The following is a 21,745-nucleotide window of genomic DNA, read 5'->3' on the forward strand; positions in this document are numbered from 1 at the left end:
GAGAATTTCCTCAACAATCGTGTGGGTTGAGCTGCTAGTTTATCAATCTGCCCACCATTCTGTCTTTGTTTCAAGGAACTGAACGTGAGATATCAAACCATTGGCTTCATTGCTTAGTTATAGGACAGGCTCCAGTCTGCATCCACTTCCAATACTTCTGGCCAGGAGAACGTTCCTGCTAGCAGCCTTCATTGTGAGTCAGCTCGCTAAGTGTGTGGCGTGTATGGGGTTTAGCAAGGCATTTATATCTCTGTTTCTACCAATGGAAAGTGTTCCAGTGGGTTTTCATAGCAATCTGAAGGCTGGAAAAATAAAGTTTTGAGTTATTCACACACCATTCTCACTTCTCTGGGGAAGTTTGTGCAGCAAATGGTAGAATTAGGACAAATCTTGAGCCGGGCTTTTGGCCCCAAACTTGCAGTAAGGGCTTGCAAGATGCCGTGGCATTTTGAATTTATTTTTTACTGAGGAAAATCAAGAATGAAGCAAGAACGTATTTCATTTTATTTGCTGATTTACTTAGGGAAAAGAGCAAAACTTGGAAAGTATAATACTAAAAAGAAATTGTAACTTCAGTCCAAAAAAAAGTCACTGGAAAAGGTTTAGTCCTAAAAATGAAACTTATTTGTTTGCTCATCGAGAAGTCAATTGAAAATAAATTAAAATACAGCCTGTAGTCAAACTTCTTCCCACCTGCTTGTGAACGCCTAAGGGAAATTACCTGCAAATGCAGAAATTGTTATACAGATCAAACAAAGGCACTTATCTATAATTACTGGACTTATCTATTTGTCTCAGGACTGGCAGCAACAGCTCCCTTTGTTAAGAATAAATTTGGTGCCGTGATTTGTATTTTTCTATCTCTTCCACCAAGATCGTTCAGGAAAGGTTCCGCTTATAATAGAAAACGGTTTCCTTAACTTTACTAAATAAAGGCAGATTGAAGAGATCTGGCTAGGTAAATTGAGGGAGAGCAAGAGAGCAAGAATAGCCAAGGGCTCTTCAGAGGAGATATTCTTTTCTTTTAATGACTTTACAGTTGGACTTGTGAGTATCTCGAGCAGTTTGGAAAGTCTCTTGGGAAAATGCTCATATTTCTGCCATGTCCCAGCTCTCTTCCTACTTATTCAGTAACTAATAATTAAAGTTTAAAGCATTCACAGGAAGAAACTTCCTGTTGCTAAGACCTTGCAGGGTCCTGCCAACTTGACAAGCCAACAGCGCACTGATGATACAGCATCAAAGCCAGAGGATAATTACCCAGTTTATAGGAAGCTGAAGGAAGTGGGTGCCCCTGCTAGCTTGTAATCATTTGCCCTTGGCCATTGCCCATGAGGATTTATCTCCATCACACTCTCAGGTTTACAGCCTCCTCTGGGGAGGAACAATGCCCATGATGGTGGTTGCTCACGCTCTACTAATTGTTGGAGTCAAGGAGGCAACCTGCAATGAGCGTCTTGCAGATGGTTGGGCAGCTTAGAGGAGTGAGCGCAGACGAGCTGGAAGGACCTCATGATGCCAAGGAGATGGGCTGGGAATGGCCAGGCGGGTAAAGCACGTGGCATAGAGATCAGAGCTATGCATCCTGAGCCATGAAGCTGTCACATCAGACAGGACAAAATGCAGGAGGAATTAGGGTTAATTGCTAATCACCAGGAGATATATCCATTACACGTATGGGAAAAAAAGCTCTATCTGTGGGGCTCCTAAAAAAATCAATTACTGGAAAGGGCCTGCTGTGGCCCTTTGGAACTGCTGTTGGCTTAACTGAATACTTCTAATTGAACACGAGCCATACGCTCCTCACAATTCCATCTGCCCACTTCACAGAGGTAGACCTGAAGCCTGTGCCTGGATAAAATATTCAATGGATCCCAAATCAGCTGTGCTGTTGCTTTCAGAGAGCAGTTTAACTGTTAAGTATTTCAGTATTTCTGATGACTTGTTTATGCCTTGAGGTGCAATGCAGAGTTTGTTTTCCAACCCTCTGTGGAAGAGTAGGGTCCCAGGGAACAAACCATTTATTGCCCCTTTCAAAGGATGGCTGCTCCTTTCTTCCTTCTTTTTCCAAGGTCCAAGCTCTGCTCACCTTCCTTCCGCGGTTCTGCTCTCACAGTATGTGTCCCGGGCCAGAAAATGGGTGTGCTTGGTAAGAAAATGGGTGTCCCAGGTCCCTGTCCCACCCTGGCCAGGTGCTGCTCACCAGGCTGCCTGCAATACCCTCCTGCTGCAGCTGAAACTCTCTTTTGATGCAGCAGCGTCAAAACATTGGATGCAGCTGCACAAAATCTGTGGCATCCCATAGCACGTCCTGCTCTGATGAAAACCATAAGCCAGGCTCTGGAGTAGTGGTGCTAGCTGAACTCCAGCTGTGGAGGTCTCCCATCGTTTTTTCCATACCCAGAGGCACAGATGGGTCGGCCCTAAGAGCTGAGCAAAGTGCCGGGGGGGTGGGGTGAGGGGGGGAGGGGGAAATAACCCCTAAATCTGAGTAACAAAGGAGAAGGGATTAAATATGCTTTACAGCTCTGCTCAGCATCGGCCCTCCAAAAGCACTGCTCTTCAGAACAGAGCAGCAGGGTGGGTTTTAGCAATGCAATGCCACTCTCAGCTTCTTCCATCTCATTCTTACACTTGCACTACTTGGAAAGGAAGCCACCAGGGAAAAAGCAATATGAGAAGAAAATCTGGATCCTGATGGCTCTTGCAACTTCACAGGCACAACTGGTATTCCTTTTTAAAATGCTGAGTGCACACTTGCTCAGATAAATGTGTATCTGAACACACAGGCGATTATCCTATTTTCATATAATTAATTTTTTGGAGCTTGCATGTGCATTTCCTGCTTGTTTGACCATGTAATAATTAATTAGCATTAATTATATTAGATTGCACCTTCAGAGTCTACACACACATTCAATTAGGAAGGCAAGCTTTTTACAGCGCTCCTATTTTCTGAGGGGAGAAGGGGCATCTGTAAGCTGAGAAAGAAGCAGGGGAGGCAGATTGCACACCCACCTGTGAGGATAACTACAGGAAACTATTGCCTGAAGTATTCGATAAAAATGCAAAGTTGTCCACTGAACAGTGTGGGGGCTCCTTGAAGCCTGATGCCCACTCCCCCTCTCCAGGCACTGACCACTTCCAGCATTTTGTGGTGCTTCAGTTTGGGGCTTGTAAAGCAATGAGCACAAGCAGCTGAGATAGTAGAGGAGGAGGGGAGAGGTGGCCAGGTCCAGCGGCAGCAGGCAGTGCCCTGGGGCTGAAGCTTTTGAAGTATCAGCATGGGCAGATGAATCATCTGGGGACTGAAAGAAAAGAAAATAGAAAAAAGCAAAAAGCTGTCTAGCCTGAGAGTGTGCAGATGAACATCGTGCTGATGGTGGGGATGAATCATCTCCACCTGCCCTGACTCAGAAAAGGGATGGCTGCATGAAGACAGGAACAGGCAATGCCCGTGCTCCAGCTAAAATCCTGTGCATCCATACAGATATACTGTTATATAGGTACATACATATTTCTTCTGTTTCTGATGGTGCTGGCAGTGCTGCTGCCTTCCAGCTTTAGGGTTTGAAACTGGGGCACATCCCCCAGCTCTCTGCACTCAGCACTGGGACACTTCAGTTTCACCACCTCTTTTTCAGATGTTGTTGCTCTTTGCTGCTTTCCTGGAGCAAAAGCATGTAATTTCTGCAGCTTTTCCTTTTCCACTCCGATTTCCCCCTCTACCTTATGAACTACACCCTTGCTAAAGCTGACAGGTGATTTCTCCTTGGTCAAAGCTTGGCAAAGGGGAACTTTGTCATGCCCAAGAGGGCTCTGCCTCATCTCACCATTTCATGTCAAGGGGACCATGAGCACAAAGCAAAGAGTGGAGGAACTGAAGAGTACCAACTCTGCATTCACAGTACAGCAACACTTCCTCTGTACCTCTCCTTCCCTGGGCAGGTTTGGTTTGTGCTCAAGCCAGACCAAAGCTCACCAGCAGCTCTTGTAAGCCAGGAAAACCCCCAGAAAGGCTGAGATGCAGATTGAGATGAAGGAAAGAAGGAACAACAAACCCATCCCCAAGCTGCCCCCTGGGAATCCTAATGTTCTCTCCCAAACAGAAAAAGAAAAGCCAGAAAAAACAAAACCCCTAACTCAAGCACTCTCATACACTGTGGAATGAGAGTTTAAATGGCTGTCAGCTTATGTGCCTACAGCATAAAGCAGATTGCAAATGTAACAGGATACAACTGGGGCAGGCAATTGCAAGGATAGCGCCACAAGTCTTCGTCTTGGGACTACTGGCAACCCCAGCCTTTGGTAATGACTTTGCAGTTGTTTGGGCTGATTTGCCCTTCATGCGCAGAGAACGTCACTTTCTCTACAGAACTGTAGAGGACTATAGAGAAGCCATTGGTGATCTTACCGATTATGTGATGGCTGCTTTTTTCATAAATACATATTCCCAGTGTCTTAATGTTAAATAAATACGTTGAGGAAATGAACAACAATAAAAATCCAGTCTCTGGATCACACACTCAACAAAATGGGCATTTTATAGGCAGTTTCCTACCCAGCAGCATTATTGTGGAATATGCAGTGGAGGTGATAGGCTTCCATGCTGTCTAATGGCAGCAGAAAGCATCAAAAGGCAAGAGGGGATTCTGCTGCATCCCTCTGAGGGGAAGTCCCTCTCCAAACTGAAGAGCCCAGATGTTTCAATGGAAAGCCTTTCTCCACCCTTGGGATTTGATGGACAAGCCAGCCAGCAGCGGGTGCTGAGAAGAAGAGAGTCTGCTGATGGAATATGAGAAGCATGCAGACAAAAATCTCAGACGCAGAGTTTGGATTTTGGGTAGTTTGTGTGGAGCCAGGATTTAGACTCAGTGATCCACATGGGTCCCTTCCAACTCAAGATATCCTCTGATTCTATGATTATCAGCAGTGAAAACCTGAGCATAATACTGGCCCCACCTCAGCTTTGAGCTTTTATCCATTTGCCCCTTGTAGGGCCCACATCAGGACACTGTGGACCATACTATGATTTCAGGAGTCACGGTGACGTTTTGGGGCTGGCTGGTATGGAGAGGGCATCTCCAGCCCAACACCTGTTCTGCTGCAGTGAGCCATCAGCCTCCAAGACCTCAGGTCTCCGTCAACAGCAAAGAGGCATCAGTGGCACCAGGTGTGCGCTCAGGTTTTCCCATCTGCTGCTGGCAGCCTTGCATACTCAGAGGTGTTTGGCCTATGGGGGTGGTCGCTGTCCTTCCTTGAGCTCAGCCCTCAGCGCCAGCTCATCCCCCACAGATGCTCCAAGCTGCAGAGAGGCCTGGCCCCAGCCGAAACTGGCTCCAATGCCGCTTCATTCCCGTTAATGCAATTACAGCAGATTAATATGGGTGAGTAGATGTGAAAGACAAACGCACCTCGCTGTTCCCGTGCCGCCCGCGTTTATTAATTAGAGTCTTGCCCTTTTCAGAAACCGGCTGCTCTCCTGACCCCCCACTCTAAACCTTCCCTGCCTTGAAATTATAAATAGGTGAAACTTCTCTGCGTCTCTCAGGGGTAGGCAAGTATTTCTGAGCCCAGAAAAACGGCCAGGAAATGATGGCAGTCTGCTCCAAGCCTTCCCAACCTGTTGCTGTCACCTGGACATGCTCCCCACAGAGGCACAGCCTCCCAGCAGTCATGAAGGGCCGCCGCCGCCTCCCTATGCATCACCTGTTGCAATCTTACTTTTTTAATCTTTCTCCATACACATGCATTTTTATTATATTGAAGACATTTTAAATACTTCTGAAGCTTGCTTTTGCTGGACTGCCACCTCTGTAAACCAAAGCCGCTCCTCAGTTTACAGCCTGTCATGATTCAAAACGTATTTAATTGCTCAGGTTCAGCCCATTTCTCAGCATCCTGTAACAGAAATGATGGGAATACTGCCCGTAGCTGTGTGCATATGGCCCAGTAAGAGGCACATCTCTCTCTCTCTGCACCCTACGCATGGTACTCCAGCTTTTAGTTTCCATCCATTCTCCGCTTGGGACTGCTCTGGCAGCCCCATCTGCCCGCTGTGCCCTGCTGGCTTTGTTCACTTTCCCCATGCCCTCCCCACCTGCACTGCCCCCTTCAACCCTGCAATGCCACTCACTCACTCACATCCTGCTCTGCAGCTCTGCCAGGAATCTCAGTGCTTCCTGTTTATTTTCCATACCTCTGGCACGGTTTCTGAAAGAAATAAAACCAAATCTGTTTATCTTTTCTAAATCCCTCTGCTGATAAGGGTATTAGTGGTCTTATTTACTAATGGGAAAGCACAGCAACATGGGACAGGAAGGGAACATTTCCTAAAGCGGATCACTGACATGAGATAGAAGCACTGTTGGCCACAGGTGGCATTCAGGGGCATGAGATGGAGTGGCCCTGAAAACCACTGCAGGCTGTCTGACAGCAGGAGTAGGGAGAGCCGGCTTCAGCCCTGAGCGGCAACCGGGATCTGTGCATACTGTTGAGAGCCCTTTGCTGTGAGCAGTCTCTGGCTCCTTCTGGAAGAAGGGTGACTGAGACTGCTCCTCAGGAGAACCAGGCTGCCCCCAGAACAGGGCAGGGAAGCTGCGAAAGTAAGAGAGAGAAGGCAAAACACAGAGCAGCACACCACCCTACAACAGGAAGCACTGCAAAAACGCACGTGTCTCCCACCCTCCCACGTGCAGGGCGCAGATGCGTGGGTTCCCTCAAGCAACAGAGCCGGGACAGAGCAGTGAGGCATTGCCCAGCAGAGCAAACGCTGCAGGGATGAGAAGAGGGCAAGACCACATCCTGCTGAGCTGCACCTTGCAGCAGGGCAGTGAGTGACCCTCCCTGCACGCACGGGCTTAGAGAGTTGACAGTGCTGGGAAAAGTGCTGCGAAGGTGCGCAGAAGCCTGTGGCAAATCTGGGAGAGACCTTCCTCACTCTCTGCTTTGCTCCCAAAGGAGATGGTCCAAGGCTTTTGGCAGGGGTTTGGGTTGCTGAAGGCAGCTGCACGCAGCGGGCTCTGTCTGGGGGCCCCACGCACCGCAATAGGGGGCAGAAGAGCTGGCCAGCTCCTCTCCCGGTGCCATGAGCAGGGGCGTGGAGTGCGAGCACAGTGCGGCCGGGGGGCACCTGCCTGCTCACGGTAATTGAAGCAGAACCAACCCCAGCAGCAAGCCCGCAACGCGGAAAGCACGGCTCTTTGCGAGAACTCGGGCTTCCTAAAAAGCACCGTGCCCTCTGTGAACTGTAAAGGACCAACGGGACGTGACACCCTCACGCCTCACTGCACTGCTGGCGCTCCACTTCCCCGGGTGGAGGGGGAGGGAGGAAGGGGGTCAGCCAGCCCCCAGAAAGCCCCCAAAGCGCCCCAAAGGCCCCAGTCACCCCCACGACACCAGCGTGGGGAGGGCTGCTGCTGCAGGTGGACATGGGGACACCGCGGAGGCATTTTAGGTGGCACCTCTTACTTGTAGGGGGAATGGTGGGGCTGTTGCCCTCCGGTGGGGCTCCCTCACAGAGACGGGCGTGGATGTCAGTCGGGAGCGCGGGGCTCAGCAGCAGCCCTGCGGGGTGCCCGCACGTGAGTTGAGGGCACAGGGCTTTTCTCTGGAGGAAACGGGGGGCGGGAGGGAAGGGGATTTACTGCTGATTTATGGGGAAGAGGGAAAAAGAAGAAAAAAAGGGGGTAAGGGGAAGAAAGAAAAAGAAAAAAAAGAAAAAGAAAGAAAAAAAAAGCAGCAAAAGGCGTTTCGAAAAACAGTGCAGAGCGGCTCCACGGCGGCGGCGCTTGGCGGGCGGGGGCCGGGGGCGCTCGGGCTGCGCGGGGTCGGGGCGCGGGGGTGCGGCGCGGGGCGGTGCGGAGCGCGGGGCGGGCGCCGACGTCAGGGCGCCGCGTGCATATTGATGCGGGGGCCCGGCCGCTTTCGTCAAGGAGCAGAAGGAAGCAAGATGGCGGCCCTGTAGGAGCGGGGAGCGCGGCGCCCGGCTGTGCGTGCTGGATGTCGGCAAGGCTGAGGGACGCGGCGGAGGTCAGAGCGGCACCCCCGCCGCCGGCGGCTCTCGCCGGTTGCCCCGCGGCTCCCCGGAGAAGGGCGGGGGGGGCGGCGGGGGTCGCGCCGCGCGCCTGCGGGTGGGTGGGCGCCGCGGCCCCCCAACATGGCTGACGGCTGACAGAAGCGGCGGGGCCCCCCACTCCGCCCCGCCGGCCCCCGGCTTCGGCTCGCCGCGCCGTCCCCGCCTTTTGTGTGAGCGGGGGGCGCGGGGCGACGCTGCCCCCGGGGGTTCGGCGCGGCTCGGGGGCTGCGGGCTGCCGGCGGGGGGGCGTCGGGGCCGGCTTTGTGCCGCTCCTCGGCCCCGGCGGACACAAAGGCGGGCGCAGCCCCGCGGGGACGAGAAGAGGAGGGGGGAGCGGGGCCGGGGGGGCGGCGGAGGGCAGGGGAAACGAAACCGGGGCCGGGGGCGAGAGGAGCGTGTGAGTGTGCGTGTGTGTGCGTGAGCGCGTGAGGCTGGCCGACGGGCCTTCCCTTTTTTCTTTCCCTTTTCTGTTTTTTTTTTTTTTTTTTTTTTTTTTTTTTCCCCTTTTTTTTTTCTTCCTCCGTGCAACCTCCACGCGCGGGGCCGTGCCCCCCTCCTTCAGCCCTTCCACCGGCGGGTGACAGCGCGGTGCCCCGCGGCCGCCTTCGCAGCGGCGCCCGGGATTGGGGCACAGCCGCTCGCCCCACTGCGGGGCGGTTTCCCTTTCGGGAGGGCGATGCGAGAAGCAGCGTGCCGCACCGCGCCGCTTACACGCGCTTGTTTCCACGCACGCGGGCGGCGGTGAGAGCGGCGCCGTGCCGCGCTCCCCGTGGCGCTCGTAACGCGGCACTGAGGACTTTCGGAGCGTCGGAGAGGCTGCCCCGGTAAAAGCGGGTCAGCGGGGGTCGTTTGCCGTCTGACGAGGCCGTGCCGCTCGCGTGCTGACGGCAGGCTGCGACGGGGCTGCGCGTATCCTCAGCGGCGGCCGCTTTCCCCGCGGCTGTGAGGTACGCGCGGGACGGGACGCGCTCGGGGTGGCCGCGGGCGTCCAGTCGGGAGAGCCCTGCGCTCTGGGGCTGTAAATCATCCTTATCTCCGGGAGCCGGGGCGATTTGCCTAAGCGGTACGTGCTGACCGCCTTAGCTCCCGTCCTTCGGGCTGCCCCCGCTTTTCCCAAACGTCTCGCGTTCTTGGTGTGCGCGTGTTGGGTTTCTAGGGGCTTTTCTTTTCCTCGTTGCCTCAAAACCTGCCTCCTCTCACCACTCCACGTCAAGGTAAGCCTGTGCTGTTTATATACAGTTCACCATTTGCGCGTGATGACTAAGAGCAGTCGTGCAACAGGTTTTGATAGACTGTGGTGCAGAACACTGCCTCTTTCAGCTCTTTCCCTCTCAGACAGGCGGCACCGAGCTGTGCTGCCTTCCAACGCCTCCCAGGCTCTGGTTTTCTGGTGCTGAGTCCTTGGTGCTTTTCTAAAGACTCAAATAAAACTCCATACAAAACATCAATGCTATTTTGCTACATCTGTGTTAAAGACAGTTTTGTGCATTTCTCACTCTGCTCAAAAGTTGTGTTGTTCGCATTGTGCTTGTTTCTGTTTTGTCCCCAAAATGCTGCTAAATCCAGCAAGGCAAGGGCTCCTGTTGCTGTTAGCACTAAAAATGAATATAGGTGTCTTGCAATTCTTCCTGTAGAAAAAGCCCTTTGGAACCAATGTAAATAAATCACTGTGGGGCATTATTCTGACTCCTTTCCTTAGTGCTGTGGAAAGCACAGTGTGAGCCCTACCAGTACATGTGGGAGGGATGTAAATCTGGTGTTGGGAAGAGAAGAAAGGGAGGGCAAAGATGTAAAAAGTTGAGTGTTGAGTACAGGGACTAAGCTGCTGCTCACCAAAATGAAGAACTCAGAAGTCACGTTTCATAGGGAATAGTTCTGTATTGTTCTGGGGAGTGATGCTGAGAAGCTTTGCAAATGCTTCCAGGGACCCCAGAAACCGGTCTAGCTTTGCCTGATGAGAATGGGTTAACAAGTACCCAAAAGAAGAAAAGGTTGAACAGGAGGCACTGGGGCTCCTGAGTTCGCTGAGCTATCACTGCTGGTGGTAAGGTTTTTAACTGGGGCTTTGGCATCACTGGTTCCTGGCTGCTTGCCAGGGAGACTGGGATTGTTTTGATGCAGAGTGCATGGTCGTAGACTTTGGTGTGTCAACGCTGTTTAAAGAACACAAACAGTGTGCCCACTGAGGAGCTGTATTATGACAGACAGACTTCCAAGGTCTCGTGCTGGCACCAGCACTGCGTTGGGTAACAGAAGTGGGAGGCTGTCAATGTTTGGGTTTCTGCACGCAGAGTCAGGAGGCTCTCTAGCTGCTGCCGGCACCAGGAGGGACCATTCTTTTATCCCACGTGTTTCAGATGTTCTGGGATCCGGTGTCCCATACAGCTCTAGGTTAGCAATGGCCAAGTGGCTCTGAAGGAAAAACCACATGCTTTGAAACAAATCTGCTGTTTGTATGTAGAAAAAATTGTGGAGTTTGGGTTGCAGTGATGTTACCGACCCAGCAGAGTGCTTCTTACAGAGCATGGCTGAGCTTTAAATCACCTGCTCCGTTTCGTTCTGACTTGTACGTATTGGGCTCCTGTAGAAACAAGAGATGGTGGTTTTTGCGTTGTCTGCTTTTCATGGTGGAATTTCAAAGGAGCTGTCAGACCTGGCTTATTCAGGGTGAGCCTCCTGCCTCACTCGTGGAGCACCGCACAGGAGCTGGAAGCGTGGTAGCAGCCTTTGTGAGCCAGCTTCACAACTGGAGCCTGAGCGTGGTGGGACAAAGTTGCCAAGTTTCAAGTAGAGTTGGTGGTTATCTTGGAAACAGTGCTGGGGAACACAACCACAAATGATTTTGCCAAATAATATACAGTATTTGTTTAGTCCAGCTCTCGGATTGCTGCTCAGGCAGTCAGCCAGCAGCAGTGAGCATTGTGACATCACTTTGAAAGGCAGCGTGCTGGTTCTGAAATGGAGTGGGATGTACTATGATTCATGTTTTATTTTTTTAAAAAGCTGTAGTCTGAATAGAGATAAAGCATGCGACTGCATCATGGCTGAGAGCCAAAAAGGGAATTATATGAATCAATCACACTCGCAGCATTTTTCCCATCTCGTTCTCTGTAAGGCAGTGAGTGCCTTCTTACTCATGTAATGATATTCTGAAGGAAATGTATCCTTTTAAACACTGAACAAGTAACTAGTAACAAGTTGCCACAGTTCAAGCTGGTATGCTTTCAGATCGTCACTGATTGCGTGTGCAATTTGCATAGCTTGTCCCTATATCCTAGGCAATAAAGTGTTAGAAATGGAAAGTACCATGAGTAATCATCTCAGTCACCCATTGAAAGGAAATCACTTCTGCCTTCCCTGAGGGCAGACGAGCCTCTTAAAAATGGAGAGGAAAAAAACAACCACCCATTTCTCAAGGAATTGCTCAGTGTGTGGAGGCGGAGATGGAGGGGTTAAGGAATAAAACGGTGAAGCTCCAGCATCAGCTGGACTAATCCCAAGGACAGCTGATGACTGACCTGAAAAGTTGTTTGGATTAGAGTACTGGGAGTATGTCTCGTGCTACGTAGCAGGGGCTGACAGAAGGTAGAGAAAACCAAGGCTGGATGCATAGGAATAGCTAGCAGCTAACTTCATCCACATCTTTCGCAGTGCTCATGAAACAAAGGAACAAAAATGTCCTGCCTGGTAAGCATCAGAAAGCACTACTAGTTGTTGATGCTAAAGGATTGTAAATCTGGTGGCACCAGAAAGAGTTGCTGTGCTTTGAAAAACAGGTTAACAATTAAAAGACTTAAAGATTTGAATTGCTGGCTGTCTTTTCATGGATGCTTGTTCATCTCTGTCAAACACCTTCTAAAAAGCTGAATCATCTCGGCAACCCAAAGAGAATTCAGGCTCTCCTTCAAAGCCTGAGTTTCTGGGGGGTGGGGGTGTGCCAAGTTGGAGTGTCATAGCCTTATAGCATACATATGATGAGAAACTCCAATAGGATTATTCTCACAAATAAATAAAGGCTTGTAGCATTGAGGCTTCAGTTTGACCTAATTCTTGTTGCGTTTGTGCCTCCAGAAACAAGCAACAAGCCAACCTTGTCTAAAAATAAATAAATAAAATACATGCAGCATGTCTATTGCAGTCTGTAGAAGAACTGACTTATCTTATACTTGAACTGAACAAGACAGGATGGAAATGCTGAGTTTTCCTAACCAAGTAAAGCATGGCTTTTAAGATAGTTTCTCCCGCTACTAGTGTATAAAAGGTCTGTTTCTTCAGAAAAGTATCTAAATGCTGAAACAAGTAAGAATTCCATGGTGAGGTAAAGACTAGCGCTTCCAAAATCTGTATGATTCCACTTGCCAGAGAAACTTTCCAAGCTTTGCTATCAAGACAGAACTATGAAAAAGCCTCTATGGTTCTGGATGAGAATCTGATTTTTGTTTTCTTTTTCTTAGTCGTAGAAAAAGAAATGAAAAGGGAAACTAATTTCATAGAAAGCATGTTGTATTAAGAAAAGTGTTTGTGTTCCTCCCATATGAGGGAGCAAAGCAGTGAGTTAACATAACCAAGAATAACTCGTTAACCACAAGGTACCTATTGGAAATCCCTTCCACAGGCACAGGGCAGTACCCTGGGCATTTTCTAGTTAATTATGATGATGCAATTTAAGCAACATGAAATACCCTCATGTGTTTTATAGCATCACTTCTGACCTCTAACGTATTCCAACAACTTCTGCATTCTTTACTTTTCATGAGCTATGCTATCTTGAATTTTACATTTTGAGGACTAAAACGTAAGCAATTCTTCTGCTTAATCCTCCCTCTAATAACACATGAAGAGCCCAAGCTCTGTCTTCCAAGTATCCTGGCACAAGCTGCTCCAAGTCCTGTCACGTTGGTGAAGGATTTGGCACCAGTGCAGTGACGCTGCAGCGTACCCAGTGGGTAGGTGCTGAGGTCGGCGATGGCTCCACGCGGCTGCGCGCACGTGGCTGAGTGTTTACAAACAGTGTCCCAGCATCCTGGGCAGCTGCCCTGAGGCAGCCCGGAGTTCTAGGAACATCCCCGCTCCTCATGGGAGCAAGGGGAAGAAATCCAGCGTGCGGAGCTTAAGAAAACATCATAGCTGGCTTTTTTTTTGGCTGGGCGTGCTGCCTCTGTGTTCCATTCTAGGTTGTTGGCTCCCTTCTCCAATGCCCCCGTTTTCCCCTGCACTTGAACACGTTGGAATGGGCTGACCCAGAGTACCAGACATGGTTAAGGGAACTGTTACAAACGTTTCAAATGATTCCTCTCCCTTCCCTTTTCAGAAGCTTATGAGGAATCCATCCCCAAAAGCTCTCAGGACAAACAGGTCTTAGCGGTACGTGAGTCCCACTGTAAGTTGTTAATCCATTTTTTCATTAATTAGGCATGACTCCCTGCCTGCTCAAGTAGTAGCACTTTTTTTTTTTTTTTTTCCTCTTGAAAAAAATGAATAAGAAATCGTGAACGCTACTAATTTTACAAGTAAAAGCAAATAGCTGAAAGTCTTTATTACTTAATGAGATGTGTTGACACAAAGAGGTGTTGCTATTACAAAAGCCAATACCACTGCAAGGCAAGTTTGAGATCTCCATTAGACATAAGAAGCTCAGTGGAGATTTCGGCACTTGCTCAACCAAAAGAATCATGCCACCAATCTGCTGGGATGTTTTTGTTTTAAAGTGTTGGTAATTATCGGGGCTGTCTTGCAAGATGGCTTCAGGAAGCACAGACAAAAATGCATCTCACTGTCCAGAAGCATCCAGCTGGCAATATTCCTGGTACCATCTCCTGTGGCCCTAGCCAAAGCTGTCTGACAGGTTCTGATTGGAGACTATTCACACCTGAGCCATGTGCACTGTGTCTCATCCTGTGCACGTTTTTCACCCTGACTTGTGCAGGTTTGCAGCGAGCGCTTGGGAGGGCATATAGAGTACATCACTCCCTTTGCAAAACATATCCCAAGAGCTGTTTCTTTTCCGTACAGATAGGTTGGTACAAGCCATCTCTTCCTTATTCTGAATTTGTCTTCATGTCATGGCATTCTCTATCATACAACAGAGTTTGAAGGCCAGTGCACTTGTGACACATGTGACTTTTGACATTAGTTGTATGTTTGCACGAGTTGCTTCATTTCACACAAGCATTGATTATGATCAGCGTATTTTGTTACTGCGCTCCACTGGTTTCTTTCTGTTCAGTCCTCTTCTTTGCTGGGCACAATGGTTTGTGTCACATCCAGGATGTGCTTTTATTTCACCAAGCTCTTCACCTTCTTTTGTTTTCTTCTCTGACTTTTTTGACCCACACTTGCCATTACTCTTGCAGCCACTGTGCTAGCAGAAGGCAGCGAGCCAAAATAGAGAACAGATAAGAGAATATATGGAAAAGGCATTTCTGAGTTTGCATTACTTGTTCCTCCTCTTGCCACTTTTAGTGCTGCTACAGGGATCAAAGGGCAAACATTACCCCTGTTCCTGATGTTGACTCTGGAGTTTTGCCCTCAACTTCAGTGTCCTTTAATCACCTCCCTCCCTATTCGTTCCTTTGCACTATACACAAGTGTTCACACAGCACTCACCCTTGTGCTCCTGATACTTGTTTCATTTTTTTTTTTTGTTTGTTCTCTCGGTGCTCCTTCACTTGTGTCTGAAGTCACGTACTTTGCAGTTATCTAGTTTTTATGCTTGTCAAAGGACATACAACTCTTTCTGTCCTTATGTAAGCAGAAAGGAGAAAAGAATAACTGCATATTTCCTCCTGTGCAAAAGCAGCATTACTGACCTGGTAAAACAAGGAGATTGAGCTGCTGCAGGAAAGTTGGAGTTGCCAAAATCACTAAAGTTCACACATATGAAAGATTTCCATGAAGCTTAAAGTGAATGTATGGCTTAATAAAAAGAGTGCAGTTCACCCTGGAAAGAGAACATATGAAAGCTGGAGGAAAGGCTGGATTTAACCCCTCTGTATCTCCTGGCAGACATTTTGGAGAGAAAAAAAATCAGTGCTAGTGAGTCCACATTTCACACAGTCAGTTTGCAGGAGCAACTGAAAACACTGAGCAAAGACGGCAATGCACTCTTGGTATTTATAAACATGAAAAATGCACAAAAGAGAAAAATGATCTTTCAGCTTTTCACTGTTTTTGTGCCACTCTCCGTTCTTTCCATGGAGCATTTATGCCTTTTAAAAAAGTCTAGACCTGAGCTTTTCCGCTTCTGCGTAGTTCTTATTGCACAGAAGAACCTTTTGAAGGTGCGAGAAAGAAGTGGGAAGAATAAGAACTCTGCTGATGCATTTCCTTTCTCTCCATTATTACATGTAGTGCCTGAGAAGTGGAAGCGGTTAGGTAGAGGAAACTACATCTTCTTATGCAATTTTCCACTGTGTTTGTGTTGTGCAGTTGACAATATGTTAGGTACAGGTGGCTTTTTTCTTCCCCCACCCCGGTGTTGTCAGCTGACTTGTGATCCTGTGAACTGATGGCAGCCCCTGTGCTTTGCAGAGCTGTAACAGTTGCCCTATGCAGATACAGTGGCAGGAGTATCTCCCTTCACTGTAGCAACTACAAAAAAAGTCTGGGGGTACTATGCACCCTTTTGGTGGTAAGGGGAAGGAATTGGATGGGAAAGTTTATATAGAGATGGATTTATTTGTTTATTAGTGTTTAAAAATAAACGTTTCCAAAGCATTTGAAAGTTAACACGTTTCCTAGAAAATACATACCCTAACTGATGGGGTGAAAAGAAGTTCTGCTTCTGGAAGGGTGAATGTGTAACTACCTACTGAACAGCTGTTTTTTCTTGAAGCAACTGCTACTGGCTGCTTGGAGGTGCTTTGTTGGGCAAGCTGCAGCATGAGTCGCATTTGGGATGGCAAATCTGATGCTTCAAAATACAGGGAGAGCGGATAGAGTGAAATTAATTATTGTGCATTAGGAGGCACCTCATATCCCAGCCACAAAACAGAGTCCCACTGCGCTCAGGGCTGTACAAACATAAGCAGCAAAAGGGAACAAAAGTGGCTTAACTTGATGAAGGAGGCAGCGACAGAAAAAGGAAGCCTGGCAGTGCACGAGGGCCAGAATGTCAGGATGTCAGAATGTCATTTGTTTATAAAGCAAAGCAGAAGCAGACAGCTGCCTTCCAAAAACCTAAATATTTGCATTTTAAATAGAGCTAAGCTGCTATTGTTACCTGCTCTGTGCGTGAGTATGAAGAGAAGTCCCTAACCTAGAACTGCAGCAATCTTTTTGCTGGGATAATATTAATGAGAAGGCAAAACATGCACGAAGTAAGAGAAAGTGTGTAAAATTAATAAGCAACAACTGAGAGCCAAAGCTCACAAAACGTGGTACAAACTCTGCTGGAGCCATTCATTTCAGAACTTTAGAAGAAAACCTAAAAGACATACAGGAAAGCTGTGGTGTAGCTGGGAAGTGAACCGGTATCTCCTATGCCCCAGTGCTCTACCCATGATACCCTCCTTCCTGCTCATTCAGAGCTTTACAGATAGTTTTCTCTGCTTACTAAGATAACAGAAGTATCAATTCTAAGAAACAGAAACTCGAATCAGAAACAAGCGGCTTTTCACTTTCTTCAGAATCTGTTTTTCAGTAACATTTTCTGTTAATTGACAACACATTCAGTTTTTTAGTTTTGGTGTTTTTCTTATGTTGTTGTTGGTTTGTTTGTTTGTTTTGCTGGCCAGGCCTCAGAACCTTTAAAGCAGCAGCATTTGTCCTGCATAACCCAGCAAATTGTACCTTGAGAACTTCATTCATCTCCTCAGGAAAGAGGACTGCTTTTGTGCAGTGCTTTGTCCTGTGAAACCCCTGACTGAAGTGAGAAAGGGTGCAGAGAAGGGTGTTAGCAGCCTCACTGGTGCTGCAGATGTTTCCATGCACTTCTAAACAAACAAGCAGAATCTCACAATGAGCTAATTTATAATTAAAAATAGTATGTTGCGTCGGTTAATTGCAGTGTGTGGGATGGAGTTGTGTAAAGCCATTTCAGTAAGTAGGTACTCCAGTAACTCCCATTAACCTTTAATACCCTTGATCCTCCTATTCATTCAGGCAGGATTTCCCACAGTCTGCAAACTGTCCTGTATGCCAGCCCCAACCTACCACACGAGTCCTGTTTTGATCTGCTTTATCAACTAATGGCTCGTCAGGGTTCATGAAACCTCACACTGACATCATACTTGGTAGAGGAGCTCAAAGAAGAATTAAAAAAAACCAAAACACATGTAATTTGCTGCCAGAAAGCCTCTCTGCACAGACCTGTGCTGGTGACACAACCCTAGGAGCATTTGGAACTTTCCATGCAGCAGCCTTGAACTGAAGATGGTAAATGGTAATGCTGTCCTTTGGTCATTGGGAATTCTTTGCGGTGAGCAGCCATAGCTCAAGGTCCCCATTTTGGTCCATAGCACACCAAGCCAGGAGCCTGCCCCGGAGAATTTCAGTGCCTTCAGAGACTCATGATATGAGCCATGATGAAGTGCTTTTGGAAATAAAATCCGATGGGTAATTTAGCTCGGCAGCATTCCCTTGGATGCTGACAGAAGCAGTTGACCATGAAACACAAATTTTCCCCACCATGTTTACAGATCCAGCTGTGTAGCACGCCACCCCACAGAAAGATGGGGAGTTAGCACTGGGGGTTGCCTGCTCACTCCCCCAGTTCTCTCTCATCCTCCGGCAGTTTTGAGGTTTGTCAGCCGGGCCCCACGTGGCTCACGCACGTGGTGGCGGTGTTTACAAACACTGTGACAGGCTGGAGGGTGCCACACGGCTGGGCCTCACTGCCTCACTGCCGCGGCGCACCGTGTGCCAACCCATTTCTCGCCTGCAGCAGTGACAGCAAAATGCAGCTCTGATGGAGGCCACTGGTGCCTTTGGGTTTGCTCATTTTACATTTAAGTCTGATGTCTTAGAGCAAGGTTGTCCACAGTGAGTCAAAAATAGAAACTTTATTGCTCGATAGAGTAGTAGCGCTGGAGAGCGCTAGCTAGACGCGCATGCAACAGTGAGGAAGGTACTTTTCTGCTTTCCAGAGTCGTTGCTCAGGAATTGGGTAACACAGTAGGGCAGAGTTTCAGAAAGGAAATGAATGAGTGCCTTTTCTTCTTCCACTTAACGAGCCTGGGACCCCTTTCCCTCCAGACTGAAGGGACAAGTCTTGACAGAATGCAAGGTGCTCAGAGCAGCCGGTGTTTGAACCCACAGTTGTGGTATCCTTAGGAGAGGACTGCTTGGTTTTGCTTTGTTTTTGCAGGCCAATGGCATTCAGCAAGGAAGAGGTTTGGACAGCTGTGCGTTGCGGTATTAAATGGCCTCCCATAGCTGGGTCACACAGAGACAAAGCATGCTTATTTCCAGGCTCAGCTGAAATGTATTGACTTACTTTTTGCTTCTCTCCTCGTGTGTTCAGAGTTCAAGGACTCATGTATCTACTGTACCTTGAGTTCAGATAACCAGATAGAACACACAGAGAGAAACAAACAGAAAAGCCTGTTCTCTTCAAAGATAGACATTTTTCCACACTGGTTCCCCTGTTGTGTTTCAGGGCGTGCACTATTTGTTCTTCCCCTTTTGTTTCGCTCCCTCCCGGCCCCCTTTGCAGTGCTGCACACTTGCCCGCTCGCAGCCGCCGCTGCCTTGCCGGCCTGAGAAGTGCAAACTCAGCAGGGACTGGTAACACTTTAACTCTTTGTCCTATTCTCAGCTCTCCCAGCAAAGGTCAAAGCAAACAAGACTTACAGCTGCGCTTGAAACAGAACGGTAGAGGAGGGAGGGACATCTGCCACAGGCTGTTCCCCCTCCTGTCTGGTTCTACTCCAAGCACGTGAAGTGTGTGGCCAGGGAGAGATGAAACTTTCCGTAGCCCTTGGGAATTGTATCTGCTAATTTCTCCCGAAGAGGAAATGAAAGACTCATGACTTTTGTTTGTGCTGGCCATATCTGGCTTTGTGCAACCTCTGCTGATAAACAGGAATAATTTAGGAGTTACTTCCCCAAATGCCTGAAACACGGTCTTAGTTTCATTGGTGCAAAGCCAGCAAAAAGCTATTACAGACACGACGTCTCGGTTATCTGTCCTTGAAGTCATTTCAGAAACATTGGCAACGTGCCCCTATACAATTCTCTTCCCTAACAGCCATAGTTTTGCATTGTGTTGAGGGACCACGCCGGTCCCTCAGTTTCACTGCGGGCAGAAATGAGTTTTGTTTGCCGTGAGAATGTTTCAAAGCCGTGCCATTTGCTCACCGCCAAGCAAAGGAACGTGCCTTGACAGCACCAACGCTAGCGCAGGCCCACCTATGCCACACACAGGGAGAAGGTTCCCGCTATGCCCTCCTGCCAACCCACCAGCCCATCCCACGTGGCCACGAGGGCAGCGTGCCGGTCAGCGAGTTGGCGCAAGAGAGTTGGCGCAAGTCGGCTCAGCGACATCGATCCGGCGCCAAGGTTTGCCTCTCCGCCTGGCGCCCTGGCCGGTTTTGATGCTTCGCCACGTGCTGACGCACGTGGTTTCAGTGTTTACAAACATGACCCCAGAAGTCTTACGGCGGTGAGGAAAGAGCCAGCAAATGCCGCATGGCCTGCGTGAGGCTGACCCGGCCTGCTGGCGCCAGCAGCGAGCAGCAAGGCGTGTGTACCGAGCACAGCCTCTGCGCACACGCCACACACACAGACGATTTTGCTTCCAAATTGTTTTGAAATATCATTGCCACCATGAGAGAAGTTTCCGCCATAAACTAAAAATAGTTACTATTAGCTAGCAGGAGCAAGCAAGTGATTCAGAGACTCGAGGATAGAAGCGACTGTGTTCTTCGGCACCGTAAGTTTGTTTCTTTGCCGAACTGACTCAGAAAGTAATTTCAGTGGTAAGGAAGTGCAAAACTGGCTTACTTTGGCTAAAATAAAAGAGCACTGCTCAAACGTGTGTTCCTGATTGACAGTTCCACTTCTATTCCTTTATTAACACTTGCACTCAGGCACTAATGAATGCTTTGCAGTTGGGAATCGATTGTCTGTTTAGGAAAAAGGTGGCTTAGTAGTTTCAAGTGACACACTTTCTACAAAATGTAAATGCCACTGCAAGGCTGACTTGATTTTTGGCACAGGCCTTGAAAGAGAAATGCATAGCTGAAATGTCCCTCTAGCAAACCAGGCATTACACTCCACTGCCAGATGTCCTCATTTCTTTTCCATATGTACTTTCTTAAACACTGCCGGATATATTGCTTATTAAAAAATAAAATCAATTTGTCTTTTCCTTATCCTTGATGTTCTTTAAAGAAGTTTGTATTATACTCCCAATTAGTTTATAACAGTTTTTTTCTAGAAGTTAGCAATTTATCGTAAAATGGAAGTATGTAGTCAGACAATTTGTTGTTGACAGGCTCCAGTGCTCTTGAAGTTCTTTCAGAAAAACATGTATGTGGAGAAAGACAGGCTATACAACTGTGAATGGTTGCCAAAGGTAAACACAGCTTTCTTGAAAAAAGCTACTAAACTAGCAAAAATAACCCGTGTTTATTAATAAATAACTTCCAATTTTTACTTTTGGAATCAAACAACTTACTCCCAGCTTTACAAAAGCCTACTAAATGCTGAAGGATTGTTTTTTTTCTTCCCAGACAGAATGGTTGACCTTTCTGAGGTAGACAAGATAGTAGAAAGATCACAGTTCTATTTTATACTTGTTACTATGATACATCTTGGTGTTTGTAAATATCGTAATGGCAGAGCCCTTAGGAAAGACACACTATGAGCTTCTTGGTGCTCTTCTCCAACATGCTTCAATGCCGTCACTGAATGCAGCTTCTGCAAGTATAAAGCCAGCCCAGAGTCTTCACCTTTTCCATCCATACACATAGCAGCTCTGCATTAGTCATCAAAGCCACTGCAGATATTTTTTGTTATTTAGACAACATAAAGCAAAGAGGCCAAAGCATGCCCGCTTTGGGCTGGTCACTAGCTCCTTTCATGCACTCCAGTAGCTCTCGCCACTGCAGGTGAAGTGCTCTACAGCCCTGGCCCTGGCTTAGCACTTGCTTTTTCCCATCTCCTAGCTAGCTGAATGTTGCATGCAGCATGTGAGCAAATGCATTTCTGCCAGTTATTGACTTTTCTCTGCTGAACTTCTGAATGATCATTATGATGTTCATTATAGCATGTACAATGGATCTAGAAATATACATGGAAGTACTGAAAACAGGTCACTGGCATGTTACTATTTTAAGAGTTCTTTGTTGCATATTTTCTGCCTGAGGAAAGAAAATCCACCTTACAATGAATCTGAGTATGGGCAGTCTCAGAGAAAGGAGACCCAACCTCCTCAGTAAAACCTCTAAATATGTATAGGTTTTTTCTGGGTACATCATAGTACATCTTCTAGAGTCTTTCTCCAGAAGTCCTGAAGCATTTTTCAAGATGTTCTGAATCAGAAAGCATTGAGGTTTACAAGGACTAGTTTATTAATATTTGTGATGGCTGTGGGCTTTATCAGAACATTTGACTTCACCAGGGGGAGAGCTATACGGATACACAAATGATGCATCTAGTGCATCTTTGACTCACAGAGCCTTCTTGTTATTACCATTAATGATATTTTCTTAAATTATAAGACCC

At 47.9% G+C, this 21,745-nt stretch overlaps 1 protein-coding gene and 1 long non-coding RNA gene across 3 annotated transcripts in view; one reads left to right on the forward strand and one right to left on the reverse strand.

Moving 5' to 3' along the window:
* Positions 1–21,745, reverse strand: part of LOC128079864 (uncharacterized) — a 187,280-nt gene that overhangs the window by 119,165 nt on the left and 46,370 nt on the right. The window lies entirely within an intron of this gene.
* Positions 7,923–21,745, forward strand: part of TET2 (tet methylcytosine dioxygenase 2) — a 67,961-nt gene continuing 54,138 nt past the window's right edge. Inside the window, exon 1 of one of the 2 annotated variants that reach the window (XM_052681456.1) lies at positions 7,923–8,031. In XM_052681456.1, coding sequence (XP_052537416.1) covers positions 8,002–8,031 — 30 coding nt within the window. In that variant the 5' untranslated portion in view covers positions 7,923–8,001. Of the gene's footprint in view, positions 8,032–8,456; positions 9,292–21,745 lie in introns of those variants that run through there. The other variant, XM_052681457.1, reaches the window with a different exon arrangement.

The sequence above is a fragment of the Tympanuchus pallidicinctus genome, unplaced genomic scaffold (genome assembly GCF_026119805.1).
Source record: "Tympanuchus pallidicinctus isolate F22 unplaced genomic scaffold, pur_lepc_1.0 scaffold2, whole genome shotgun sequence".
Classification (NCBI taxonomy): domain Eukaryota; kingdom Metazoa; phylum Chordata; class Aves; order Galliformes; family Phasianidae; genus Tympanuchus; species Tympanuchus pallidicinctus.